At 37.5% G+C, this 14,397-nt stretch overlaps 1 protein-coding gene across 1 annotated transcript in view; it reads right to left on the reverse strand.

Moving 5' to 3' along the window:
• MYO16 (myosin XVI) overlaps positions 1-14,397 on the reverse strand; it is a 545,489-nt gene that overhangs the window by 233,816 nt on the left and 297,276 nt on the right. The window contains exon 16 of the mRNA XM_057532523.1: positions 3,775-3,922. Coding sequence (XP_057388506.1) covers positions 3,775-3,922 — 148 coding nt within the window. The remainder of the gene's footprint in view (positions 1-3,774; positions 3,923-14,397) is intronic.

Genomic DNA, 14,397 nt, shown 5'->3' on the forward strand with positions numbered 1-14,397 from the left:
GGAATAATTTCTTTGTATTTCAGAGCCCAACTGTTCTGGGACTACACCCATAAAAGCTGTTTAAAGTAGGTTGAAGATAAGCAATTAATGACTATTTCTAACTTTCATTAAATCTCAATTCCCAGAAACATAAATGACATTTATTGCCCAGATGTAATGTTAGTATTACTGAAAATTTTTTGAAATAAAACTTGAAAAACAAACAGCCAGGAAAAAGAAAAAGTAAATCATAGGAAGAACCATAAATAAAAAAGAAACCTTTAATGATGGATTTTTTTTTTTTTTTGCTCCCGTCTAACTTTGTGGAGAGTGTACCATCTAGTGGGAATTCTCGACCAATGCACTCTCACTGCCGCTGCTCAAAATGTTGAGACCTATAGACATTTTTCTTGTTAAGACCTACAGACATTTTTCTTGTTGCCGTTGTTTAAACAATCTGTCCAGAAAGATTTTATGCAAAGTGTTATAAATATTGTTTTCGTTCAGTTAAGCTGTAGGAGCTGATGTCTATATCTGTATCATTTCTATTCCATAAGCAAGAGTGCTATCTGCTTGTTCTAGATACTGTTCCAATTTTACAAACAAGGAAGTATTTTTAGGTGCATTTAACACTGAAATAAACCTCCATAAATTTTCATGTGAGACTTTGAAAACTTTTAGTTCCAAAAACAGAGTCAAAGTTAAAAAAAAAACAAAACACTTTTGTAGCTTTAATTACAGTAGCATTAGTTACAACAATACTTTCTTCTCTCTGGAGTTCTAATCATGTAAGGACACGTGATAAATATTGGATATGCCTTCAGCTCACAATTCCTGCTCCATGCCTATTTTATGTTTCATGTGGGTAATGAATTGGTAGTAATAAAGAAAAGATGTATTTGAAGGAGGCAGGCTTGCAAAATTTTGTAACGTTTGCTTTAAGACTCAACATACTTCATCAAAATTTCAAGACAAGTTATGTTATGGAATAAGTACTGAATAAGCAAAGGAATATTCAGATGGTAATACAGGTGCTGATTTGTTCTATTTAATAGACATATCAACATCTTTTAAATAAAATCAGATAAGTAGGTGTGATGATAATAATATTGTTTATATATAAGCAATATTATATATTTATTTATATATTGTTTATGTTTATACAGATTTATTTATATATTGCTCATGTTTATATTTTTATATGCATAGTGATCTACTTTACCTATGAATACTGATTTCAAGGAGGAAACTCAGAAGAATCATCAATTTTGAAAGGTTAGAAGGCTAACAAGTTCAACTTTATACTACTGACTGTAAACCAGCCAAACAACTTCCAAAATTGTGGTACCTAATATGTGTAATTACTAAGCAAAGATGATACCCCAACCCAAATTCAAATATCATACAAATATGAGCTCCTCAAGCCTGACCAGCACTGTAAAAGTGAGAAAACCCACGAATACTGTAACTGTTAGAAGATCCATATAACACAAATCACAAAAATATTGGGATGTACAATGCATTCTAACTTGCAAAACAGCTTGTCTTATTATGAAAGAATATTTTGTCTGTGGAGTTCTCATTGTACAAATGTTCCAATGGATATCGTTTATGAATCCGGAGTGGCGGTGTACATTTTTATTGAGGAATGTTGTTTTGTGCCCATTAGATATTTATAATTCATTTTAATAAAATAACTTCTTTGTTCAAGGGACTTGAATTATTCATGATTTTTCTGAGTTCTTTCCTGTCGGAGCTTCTCACAAAGCAACCCCTGACGTTTGACTTTCTAAATAGCCTAAGTGATTCCAAACCCTCTTTTGCAAAGAGAAACGGATGTTGGAATGGAGGTCAATAAAGAAATGCTTGTTTTCTCCTACACGCTCTCACACTTCAAAAGAGGGGTCCAAGCCACAGACCAAGAAGTTGAATTGTCTCTCTGAATGCTGGATTAGATTGTTGCCTTTTGTTCTTCAGTGGCTCCGCGTCTGCAATGCCAAGCACACGCATGTACATGCACGTGGGCACACGCATGTACATGCACGTGGGCACACGCATGTACACGCACGTGGGCACACGCGCGGACGCACCGAAGCCAATGGTCTGCTATCAGCTTTGAGCTTTTGCAATAAGAAAGATCAGGAACACAAAACTCCAAGACTTTTCTTCCTCACAGGCTGCCCTGAACACCTGCCCCACAGTCCCCGATCTGAGGCTTTTCCTCCCATTAGAGATGTGCGATGTAGAAAAACAAAAAATGAATTCCAAGTAATGCGGTTTCTCAATACTGCTGTTGTATAATATATTCACTTCGGTATAGACCTCTTTATGGTTCTGGGTTTGATTTTCTCCTTCATGAAATGAAGGGATTTGATTAAAAAAAACATTTCTAATGCTCTGGTAGCTTAGAATTTCTATTTTTAAATCACTTTCGTCTGGGCAATCATGATTTGATATCGGTGTTTTCTTCTTCTGAATTTTTGTTGTTTTGGGGGGACAGTAAATCTCCAAATAGTCTCTTACTTACAAAACAATTTTGATAAGGCTTTCTTACTTCATGTCTCCTGTTTGACATGATAAAGTGTATCTATACTGCTGGATGTAATACTTTCAAAGAAACTGAATGAGAGCTGTTAATCACGTAACAGTGACTTCGAATACGGCCAATTCATTCCCCTCCCCCGGTCCCACGCCCTACATCACTCACCCCCCGCCAACCCCAACAATGGCGACCACAGATATTGTTCTGTCCCTTCTCCGACAGGTCTAGGGGTGCCACTCCATTAAGACCCCGTCGCCCCTGGAAAATCCCCCGTCTCTCAGCTTGCACTTGACATCTCCACCTACTTGTCCAATCAGCTCTCCACCTTCAACTCTCAAACAACATGATTGGTCCTCAGGCCACGCTCCTCCTCCCCAAGCATCCTTTATTTTCTCTCACAAAAGTTCTCATAAAATCATGACCACTCACACCATTCTTCTTGAATCCAGTAACAAACAGCCAGTAAACAATAAATCAGGTGTCAATAGATATCTGAAGTACATCCATGTCTCTTTCAGAGTCCAGATCTTCCCTGCTTTGCCAGGAATTCACTGTTGTGTTTGGACCCGCACACCCAGCTCCCTCTCTCTCACCCACTTCTCCTCTGAATGGGGTTTACTCTCCTTATTGGCTCGTTCCCATCCCATCCAAATCTGGACCAGTCCTTGCGGGAAGACACACTGGATCTGGCAGTCGGCGGAAATGCACACGTTGCAAAGACACCCCTCAGCTCACGGTCTTAAGACCCCTCCCCTCCATGGCCCTCCTGTGACCAAGGCATCCTCGTTTTAACAAACACTCTCCTCCTGCATTGCAGAAAATCAGCCCCCCGTGTATTGTTCATCTTAAGCCATTATGTAACCTCATCTGTTACTAATGAATCATAATTGCTCAAATATTATGTCCCATTATTTCAAAAGACTACTGAAAATTAGAAATGCATAACTAATGTTATATCCAAAATACAGCAAAGGAATATAAAAGTTTATATGTGCGCTAATTTTGTATTCTGATCTGAAAACTAGGAAAATAGAAACATAAGTTAATACACATACACAAAACATCACCTAAACACTCAATAAATGGTAATAACCCCGTTATACAGATAGTTCTAATCTAATAGTATATCCAATTATTCTCCTAAAAGAAGTCACCATTTCTTCTCTGAAAAATAAGAAGAAAATTTAAGACCGCTAAAATGCAACCACAATTTGAAGGCAGAACTACCAGACTGAAAATGCATAATCACTTACCGATGGGCACATAAATTGTTAAGGTGGAGTCCATACTTTTCTTCAGCAGATAACCCATCCATCAACAAGGAGAAGATGAGAAAATTGCTCTGGCCAAGAGGTTGTGAAACAAGTCTGGATTTCTCTAGCATATATGTATAAATTCTGGCTGGTTAAGAAAAGAAAAGGGATTCTGTCAAATGGCATTATTAGTTTCATTTCCATAAATTTACACATATTAATTAGAAGAAATAATAATGGAGCTTCTTTTCAAGCACAGACCTTTTAATAACAAAATAATAGACTTTATTTTTAGAGAAATTTTTTAAGTCCAGAAAAATTAAGCAGAAAGTACTGAGAGTTCCAACATACCCTCTCTCTCCCCTCCCTAACACGCTGTTTACCCTATTATTAACATCTTGCACTAGAGTGGTACATATGTTAAAATGAATGAACCAATACTGATACACTATTATTAGCTAAAGTCCGTAGTTTACATTGGTATTCACTCTTTGTGTTGTACAGTTCTATGGGATTTGAGAAATGTGCATGTCATGTGTGCACCATTACAGTATCATACAGAATAGTCTGCCCTAAAAATCAGTGATCCACCTACTCATCCCTCCCTCTCCCCCAACCCCTGGTAACCAATGATCTTTTTACTGTCTCTATAGTTTTGCCTTTTCCTGAACGTCATATAGTTGGAATCACACAGTATGTGCCCCCTTCAGATTGTCTTCTTTCACTTAATAATATGCATTTAAAGTTGCTTTTTTGTCTTTTCATGGCTTTATAGCCCATTTTTTATTAGTGAATACTATTCCATTGCATGAATATACTAGTTTGTTTATCCATTCAGCTATTAAAAAACATCTTGGTTGCTTCTAGTTTTTGCAATTATGAATAAAGCTGCTATAAACATTTATGTCTACATTACGTGCAGATGTGGTTTTCAACTCAGTTGAGTAAATGTCAAGGAATGTGATTTCCAGATCATATGGTAAGACTCTGATCTTTGTAAGAAACTGCCAAACTATCTTCCAGAGTGGCTGTACCATTTTGCGTTCCCATAAGCAATAAATCAGAGTTCCTGTTGCTCCAGACCCTCGCCAGTACTTGGTGTTGTTGGTGTTTTGGATTTTAGCCATTTTAACAGGTGTGCAGTGGTATTTCATCCTTGTCTGAATTTGCATTTCCTAGATGACGTATAACGTGGAACATCTTCTCATATGCTTATTTCCATTTGCCTGTCTTCTTTGGTGAGATGTCCGTGCAGATATTTTGCCCATTTTAAAAACTGAGTTGTTTTCTTATTGTTGAATATTAAGAGTTCTCCATATATTTTAGACAACAATTTTTTATCAAATACGTCTTTTGCAAATATTTTCTCCCAGCCTATGGCTCATCATTTCATTCTCTTAACAGTGTCTTTCACAGAACAGAAATTTTGAATTTTAATGAAGTTTAGCTTATCAATTAATCCTTTCATGGATTGTGCTTTTAGTGTTGTATCTGAAAAGTTATTGCCGGGCTTCCCTGGTGGCGCAGTGGTTAAGAATCCGCCTGCCAATGCAGGGGACAGGGGTTCGAGCCCTGGTCCGGAAAGATCCCACATGCCACAGAGCAATGAAGCCCGTGCGCCACAACTACTGAGCCTGTGCTCTAGAGCCCGTGAGCCACAACTACTGAGTCCGTGAGCCACAACCACTGAAGCCCGCATGCCTAGAGCCCGTGCTCCACAGCAAGAGAAGCCACCACAGTGAGAAGCCCGCGCACCACAACGAAGAGTAGCCCCCGCTCGCCCCAACTAGAGAAAGCCCACGCGCAGCAACGAAGACCCAATGCAGCCAAGAATAAAATAAATAAATTTATTTAAAAAAAAGTCATTGCCAAACCCACAGTCACGTAAAATTTCTCCTCTATTCTCTTTTAAAAGTTTTATAGTTTTGTTTTTACATTTAGATTTATGATCTATCTGAGCTATTTTTCGTGATATCTTTGTGCCTAGGTTCGTGGTTTTTTTGCCTGTGGATGTTCTGTTTTTCCAGCATAATTAATTGAAAAGACTATCTTTTCTCTATTGAATTGCCTTTGCTCCTTTGTCAATGATTAGTTGACCATGTTTATGTGGGTCTATTTCTGTGCTCTCTATTGGTGTTCCATTGATCTATTTGTCTATTTTTTCACCAGTGCTACACTGTCTTGATCACTGTAGCTTTACAGTAAGTCTTAAAGTTGGGTAGGGCCAGTCCTCCAATTTTGTTCTTCTTTTTCAGTGTTGTGTTCACTATTCTGGATCTTTTAACTCTCCATACAAACTTTCTGTCAATATCCACAAAGTAACTCAGGAATTTTTACTGGAATTGTACTGAATCTATAGATCAAATTGGGAAGAACGGACATCTTAACAATACTGAGTCTTCCTAGCCTTCCTATTCATTGAACATTGAGTGTCTCACCATTCAGATCTTCTTTGCTTTCTTTCATCAACGTTTTGTAGTTTTCCTTACGAAGATCATGTGCATATGTTGCTAAATTTATACTTAAGTATTTTTGTTTTGGTGCTAATGGAAATGGTGCTGTGTTTTTCATTTCAAATTCCAGTTGTTCATTGATGATACACAGGAAAGCGACTGACTTTTGTATATTAACCTTATACCCTGAAACTTTGCTACAATCACTAATTAGTTCCAGGAGTTTTTGTTGTTGTTGTTGTTGATGATGATTCTTTCAGATTTCTAAAATCAAATCAACAAAGACAGCTTGATTTCTTCCTTCCCAATATGTGTACCTTTTTTTTCTTTTTCTTATTACATTAGCTAGGATTTCCAGTATGGTGTTGAAAGAGAGTGGTGAGAGGGGACATTCTTACCTTGTTCCTGACCCAACATATACTTTTGTGCACAAATATAATCTGAAACAAGACATGTCCTTGCCTATAACAAAGCCACCAAAATAAGTATTAGAATTTTCTTGATTAATGTCTCAAAATTTGCAGGTACATATTGCTCGGGTATATATCAGTAGGCATTGATTTTAAATGCTCTGCTGTAGACATTAGCAAGTATTACTGTCAAACAGCTCAGAAGGTTTTTATAGCTGCACTATTAAGGACAAGAGATACAGACAATGGTCTCTCACTGCTGGAAACACTGGAAGAAACTCACTGCAGCAAAGGCAAATACTATGTGAATTCATGAAGATACAATTTAATATACAGAATGGTACTAAGGTTTCAAGACCTAATATACTGGAATTATAAGAGGGAGCTAAATCGTGGTTTGTAGTGCAGTGGTAGATAATGATACTGGTCCTTCAACAATAAAGTTTACATTCTAGTCAGGGAGGAGATAAGTAATGTGTCTGTAAGTAACGCAGGTGCAATGTGAATAGTGGCCAGTCATCTTCCTGGTTTATTGTGACCTCACATGTATTAGTAGGACTCATATCAAGGATTCATTATTTGTTCCTCTGCCTTTAAACATTACAAAAGCAAAAGAAAAAATAACCGACATCGTAAATACATGTTGAAATTTCGTTCATAGTACATGAGAAATGACAAAAGTATGCAATTTGGGAATCCAAATCCCAGTTTTGCTTCAAAGATAGGATTGGAAATTCAGAATCTAGTGTTAATCAGAACTTAGGACAATATATTTGGCATGCTGAAAATCCTACTGTTTCTGGAGTATTCTTTTTGTTTGAATTTAGGTTTAATCTTATCATTATGAATGGTCAGTAAACAGTTATGTATTTGAATTTTAAATGCAACTATGAATTACTATAGTTTTCCCCTTTGAAGTAAGAATTCATGGTCGATAATTTTTGGGATCAAAAAAGTAGCAGTTTTAGGAAGGAAAATGAATTTAATTTTTCCCTCCATTTGAACTATAAACCAAATTTCGTGTAATGAGTCTGCTGTTAATTATTCCAGAGTCCAGCCTCTAAAAGCAAAAACTGTGAGGTCTCCCAATTTGGGTTTTAGATAGCAAATCTACTTGAACAAATGGAACCGCTATTGCAGAGTTTTATTCCTATAACTTTTGTAAGTGGTCAATTTAGTCAGTCAGAATAATGATCAGTGCTTAAAAAAATCTCAAAATTAATAAACCTTATTAAGAAAAGTTGTCTCATTAGACACCTTCTAGAAAAGTTATCAAAAGTGCATAAAGAAAGACTCTTTCAAAATACCCCTTTAATTAGCGGCATTAAAGCCCGACGGTGATGGTAAAATTAGAATGAGGTGGTGTGGTTTCTTTTCCATTTCTCCATGAGTATTTAATCAGGTGGTAATTTCAAGTTGAGGTCTTAATTATTAAATTTGCTTTCCTACTTTTTCCTTCTTAAGCAAAATGCTGAACACATGTTCCACTTGTTATTGATAATATTAACCCTGAAGTAATTAACTGCTCAAGAGAATATTTCTAAAAATCTGTACACATAGGAAATAAACTGTCATAGCTGTCCCCACTGTTATTTTCTGGTCACCAACTAACAGAATATCAGGTGAAAATGGAGGGCTAAGTGGTGACCTTCTGACCATCAAGCTTCTATGCTCAGAGAAAAGACTGACCTTATGCCCACTTGTTCAAGCCAACACACAAGCTCAATTTAAAGCAGCATTCAGCACTCAGCAAATCCCACATCATAGAGTGACCTCAGTACCTTTCATCTTTCAAAACCAGTATCATCCTAGTTAGCGCATCTCCAGCAGTGAATAAAATGCTGTGGATTAGAAGAATTTCTGATCAGTAGGATTTTTTTTAGAAGTCCATCTTTAAGGAGATTTTAGATGGAAGAAAACAACCAAAAATTCAAAACAACCAAAAATTCGAATTTCTGTGAGACTCTAATATTCTTCTGAATGGGGAAAATGCAGGCCTTTCTGTTGTGTTTAAAATGAAACTGGAATAATGGAAGGAAAATGATAGGTTTTGAAGTTAAAAATGTTTCTGACTCATTTATGCAAGTGTCCATGCACAGAAAGTTTCTACTGATTTCTTGACTTCTGAAGACTTGTACGTTTTAAAAAATATTTTATGTCAGAAATATTCTTGACTGGAAATATACTTGTGATCCTCCATCTTTCCAGAAATCTATGTGAGTAGGTCTTCCAGAAAGTTTTGCTACTGAAAAAATATATATGTTTGCAGATTATATGTAACATAATATGCAGTGAAAGGATTTTATAGAGCTATACCTATTTTTGTTCAAGATGAAATGAGGTGGAAGAGATAAACCTCCCTCTCCTTCAAGAAGGTCAAGTGCTCCAGGTGCCCTTCCACTGGCTTCCAGAAACTTCCAGCACCCACTATCACTCTGCCCACCCAAGTGGTTATCAGTATATGACTAATAAGATCTCTTCCCAGAAATGCCCATCATGCCTTCAATCAGCAATCACCAAAAGCACACTGCTGATTAATTAATACAGCCAAATAGTCTCTCTTTCACCCCCACGCACTACTTTTGACATCACTCTCCAGGATCAGTAATGCTGGGGGTGTTATAGGTGAACGGTGCCTCAATCAGGAGTCCAAAGTACGGTCCCCAGTCCTGAACCTGATACTGGCATCTCCACGTCCCTTTTAACTTCACTTTCCCCATCCGTAAGTGGGTACAAAAAGAAACAAAGATCCCAGGCTTCCCGGATCCCAAGAGGAGGAATCACCATTTAAAGTACCTACTGTGTACCAGGCACTTTGCTAGGTGCTTTTCCAACTTTGCCTCATTTAAATCCTGCTGCAGGCCTTTTCACATTTAAACCCAACTGGCTTATCTCCAAAGCCCAGGCTGTTTGCACTAAAAGATGCTGTTCTTCAAAGGAGATGCAATCAATTAAAGCACTCTGAAATATTTTTTTTAATTTTTTTTTTCACTAAAAAAATTTTTTTTTTAATTTTTTGGCCACACCACATGGCTTGCGGGATCATACTTCCCCAACCAGGGATCAAACCCAGGCCCTCAGCAGTGAAAGCATTGAGTCCTGACCGCTGGACTGCCGGGGAATTCCTGGAAACTTTTTTTTAATTGAAGTATAGTTGGTTTACAACGTTGTGTTACTTTCAGGTGTACAGCAAAGTGATTCAGTTTTGTATGTATATATATATATATATATATATATATATGTATATATATTCTTTTTCTGATTCTTTTCTATTATAGGTTATTACAAAATATTGAGTATAATTCCATGTGCTATACAGTAGGTCCTTGTTGGTTATCTATTTTATATACAGTAGTGTGTATATGATAATCCCAAACTCCTAGTTTATCCACCCCCTTCCCCTTTGATAACCATGTTTGTTTTTTATGTCTGTGGGTCTATTTCTGCTTTGTATATAAGTTCATTGTATCATTTTTTTTAGATTCCACATATAAGGGATATCATGACATTTGTCTTTCTCTGTCTGACTTACTTCACTTAGTATGATAATCTCTAGGTCCATCCATGTTGCTGCAAATGGCACTATTTCTTTTTTTATGGCTGAGTAATATTCCATTGTATATACCACATCTTCTTTATCCATTCATCTGTCTATGAACATTTAGGTTGCTTCCATGTCTTGGCTATTGTAAACAGTGCTGCAATGAACATTGGGGTGCATGTATCCTTTTGAACCATGTTTTTTCTGGATTCATATCCAGGAGTGGGATTGCTTGCTCATATGTTAGTTCTATTTTTAGTTTTTTAAGGAACCTCCATACTGTTCTCCATAGTGGCTGCGTCAATTTACATTCCCACCAACAGTGCAGGAGGGTTCTCTTTTCTCCGCACCCTCTCCAGCATTTATTATTTATAGACTTTTTGATGATGGCCATTCTGAAACTTTTAAAAGAGCTGAGAGTATAACACTAAGGGTAGTTGATGATGACATCAATGAAGATGAAAACTATTTATTTGTCTGTCTATTTAAAATCAAGGTTTGAAAAAACAAAATGCAAACATCTTAATATATTTTCCATCTCTTTGTGTTCACTCTAAGTTTTAACTTTCCCAAGTAGATAACACAGCCTTGGCATGTTTATTGGGAAACATCTCTGCCTGTTAGTAAATTTCAGTTTCCACTTCAATAAGCCTGGGTGTCTTCAAGGCACAGAAAAGACAAGGAGCCAATTATTCTTCCCTTCCCACACATGGGTTCTGGGCCCTTCAGCACGTTTCTGTTTTGCCAGTCTCCACACTCAGGAAGCAGATAATGGTTCTACCCTTAGCACACACAAACTCTCATTATGAAGAGAATCGGCTCTAATTTACAAAAAATAATCCAGAGTTAAATGTTGATAACTTTCCTTGACTATTGCACACTCTCAGTAATGGTGTTCTTTGCTGGCATGAATGAGTTCCTGAGGCGTTTACACAGTCCCCTCCCTGAACTGAATGATGACTGCTTCGCTGTGATCGCTCCCCAGTGCCACGCCTCAGAGTCCGTAATCCAACAGATACTGAACGCAGGTCTACTGTGCACCCGGAGAGACAAGCGCTCTGCCATCGGCAAACCTGTATCCTAAGAGGAGTCACAGACAACAACCAGACAAATGGTAAAGGACGCTTTCAGATTTTGACAAGTGCTGGGGAAGAAATAAGGAGGGAGACTTGGTCTACAGTCAACAGAGTTGGAATCAAGGGAGCACATTAGAAACCGGGGCTTGGGGAACTTAGAAAGATTATAATGTTAAATAAGTAATCAGATGGGAAAAAACCCTGGACTGAAAGCCCAGGTTAGAATGTTCTTTTTTTTTTTTTTTTTTTTTTTTTATTTACTTATTTATGGCTGTGTTGGGTCTTCGTTTCTGTGCGAGGGTTTTCTCTAGTTGCGGCAAGTGGGGGCCACTCTTCATCGCGGTGCGCGGGCCTCTCACTATCGCGGCCTCTCTTGTTGCGGAGCACAGGCTCCAGACGCGCAGGCTCAGCAGTTGTGGCTCACGGGCCCAGTTGCTCCGCGGCATGTGGGATCTTCCCAGCCCAGGGCTCGAACCCGTGTCCCCTGCTTTGGCAGGCAGATTCTCAACCACTGTGCCACCAGGGAAGCCCTAGAATGTTCTTTATTAGTTAAAATTTCCTCAAAATAAGAAACAATCCTGACTTTCTGTAGCTGATGTTTCATAAAACTGAGACTTGTATTTTCTTTGTTACAATTGGTGGTTGCATCCCTGATCAAGGAGTTGGCATTAAATTATAAAAGTATAAGCAATAATGTCAATAAAGGAAATATACAGCATCTATCAGCCTTAAAAGTAGTAATATAATATTCCCTGTACAATAAACTCATTACAACTATTTTACGTGCTGATAATTTAAGAAAATCTAGACTACCATGAAGCATGAAATCAACCTGTAACCTACATATATTTTACCTAATTTGAGGTGTAAAAACCTTAGTCCAATTTGGTTTACTATTTTAGTGAACACTTAAAATTCAGAAGGCTTTTACACAGGACTAATTTGAAGAACTCAGCTGTCTTTAAAAAACATATAAAGTAATTTAAATTAATACCTTTTTAAAATTTTTCTTTCAGAAAAGGATTCTCAGTGATGAAATTATTCAAAAATATCCCATTGACGTACAGCTTCTTAAAGTGTTTAAACAGTGCCTGTTTTTGGAAGTGATGATGATACGTTTTCTTAGACTGAGAATAATTTTGAAAAGTAAAGACAGACACAATAGATCTCTCCTTATTCTCTGTCGTGGGGTGAGTTGTGTCCCACAAAAAGATATGGCTAAGCCCTAAGCCCCCATACCTGTGCACGTGACCTCGTCTGAAAATGAAGTTACGTGCCAGGCGGACAGTACGCTGACGCTCACAGCTCTTTAACAGTTCAGAGGGCATTTCAGGACCTGGAAGCGCCTCAGGCTCCTCTGTATGAATATTTATTGTCACCGTGTCACAGTGTGCAGCCTGCAGAGGCCGTGTGAGAGGTGTCTGTGGGTCTGATTATGCTGAAGCTCCGTGGGGCTGCCTGATGATTAACAGAAAGCTCCACAAGTAAGCCTTCGCCTTCTTTTTTTATGCAGCATACAATTATTTTCTAAATTAACGTTCCTGAGGAGGACATGTTAAATTCTATCCAGAAAAGAAAGTAAACAAAATTAGGAACGGATAAGACCGTCAGAAGCCACTTATCGTATCTTCATCTTGGTAAAGGGAATATTGAATCAAGAACAAGCTGTATCAGTTTCAGGTGTACAACAAAGTGATTCAGTTATACATATACATGTATCTAGTCTTTTTCAAATTCTTTTCCCTATTTGGTTGTTACAGAGTTGTTAATCAACTGCACACCAATATAAAACAAAAAGTTAAAAAAAAATAAGTATAAACTTTACAACCACAAAAAAATAAATAAATAAAATTCTGCCACTTTTTTCCAAAAAAGAACACGCTGTATCTCCTCGGAGCCAACTGTGCATAAGCCCTAGCATCCGGCTTTACTTGGGTTGGGCTAGAACCGTCCCTCTCAAACTTCAGCGTTTGTCTGAATCGCCAGGGAATCGCCAGGAATTGTTCAAGTCCCAATCCTGAGGTCTGCAGTGGGGCATAGGAGGTTGCATTTCTAACAGGCTCCCAGATTACACAGTGTCCTTGTTTATCTTCGGGTCCCCCTGGAGTAGCAAGGGGCTCGGACGTGCAACCTTCGGAACCCCCGAATCTCCCAGTTGCTATGGCTCCAACCCTCGGTGCCGGAAAGCTCAGGGGAAATTATGCTCACAAATGAGGGCGTCAGGCTGTGCCCTCCACTTGGAGGGAGGGTCTCACTGGGGTGTTACAAACAAAGATGTGAAAACCAGAGTTTGAGGCTCAAGACATTTCTCCTCTGAGGTTTTCCTAATATGGTAGATCTTCAAATAGAGCTCTTAGCCATGGAGTGAGAAACAAAACAAAAGAGCCTTCCTATTGCAGAATTTAAGCCTCTAACATCAACATCTAAAATTATCTTTTCTGACTCTTTTTATGCATATTTTTTACCAAATTTCATTTAGTACTAATGGGATTTGGACATACCTTACTGCAAAATACAGGTTATTTGTTTCTAAACTATGGTCAAAAGTGACTTTTGTTTCCTGAAGGGAAGATAGTGTAACTTGAAACACCAAATAAAACTGATCTCTTTCAAAGACAATTACAATTGTTTGTGTGCTAACAGCCGTTACAAAACTTCTGAAAATACTCTATTCCTCCATGTAGATTCAGGCATTCTAACTACAGTTATATTCATGTTATTAATTTGCATGGATAATCTGTTCTGATTTGAAAGATGTAAAATCCCAAGTGAATTCTAAATTAGTTGAATTTCAAATAGGGGGTTTTCATGGAGTACACACTAAATATTTAAATCAAATAAGAAATAGTTCTGTTTGGGTTTAGTTGGGTGATCATTTTGATTTTTTGATTTGTTTTAATTCAATCATTTTAAAATATAGATTCAGTTTTATTTAAAATAGATTTCAACGTACCTTGCAAGAAGGAATTATGTACTCAAGTTACACATTATTTTGATATTTAAGTTTGTTTCTGTGTTCAGCAAGTGTGATTCATTTCAGCTATTTTGGGTTTGTTTTCATATTATATAGTTTACACAAAAATTGTCTTGAAAGGTTCGCCTTGCATTTCAGAATATTTTTCAATTCACAATAATTTTAGAAC

This window comes from Balaenoptera acutorostrata, chromosome 18 (genome assembly GCF_949987535.1).
Source record: "Balaenoptera acutorostrata chromosome 18, mBalAcu1.1, whole genome shotgun sequence".
Lineage (NCBI taxonomy): Eukaryota > Metazoa > Chordata > Mammalia > Artiodactyla > Balaenopteridae > Balaenoptera > Balaenoptera acutorostrata.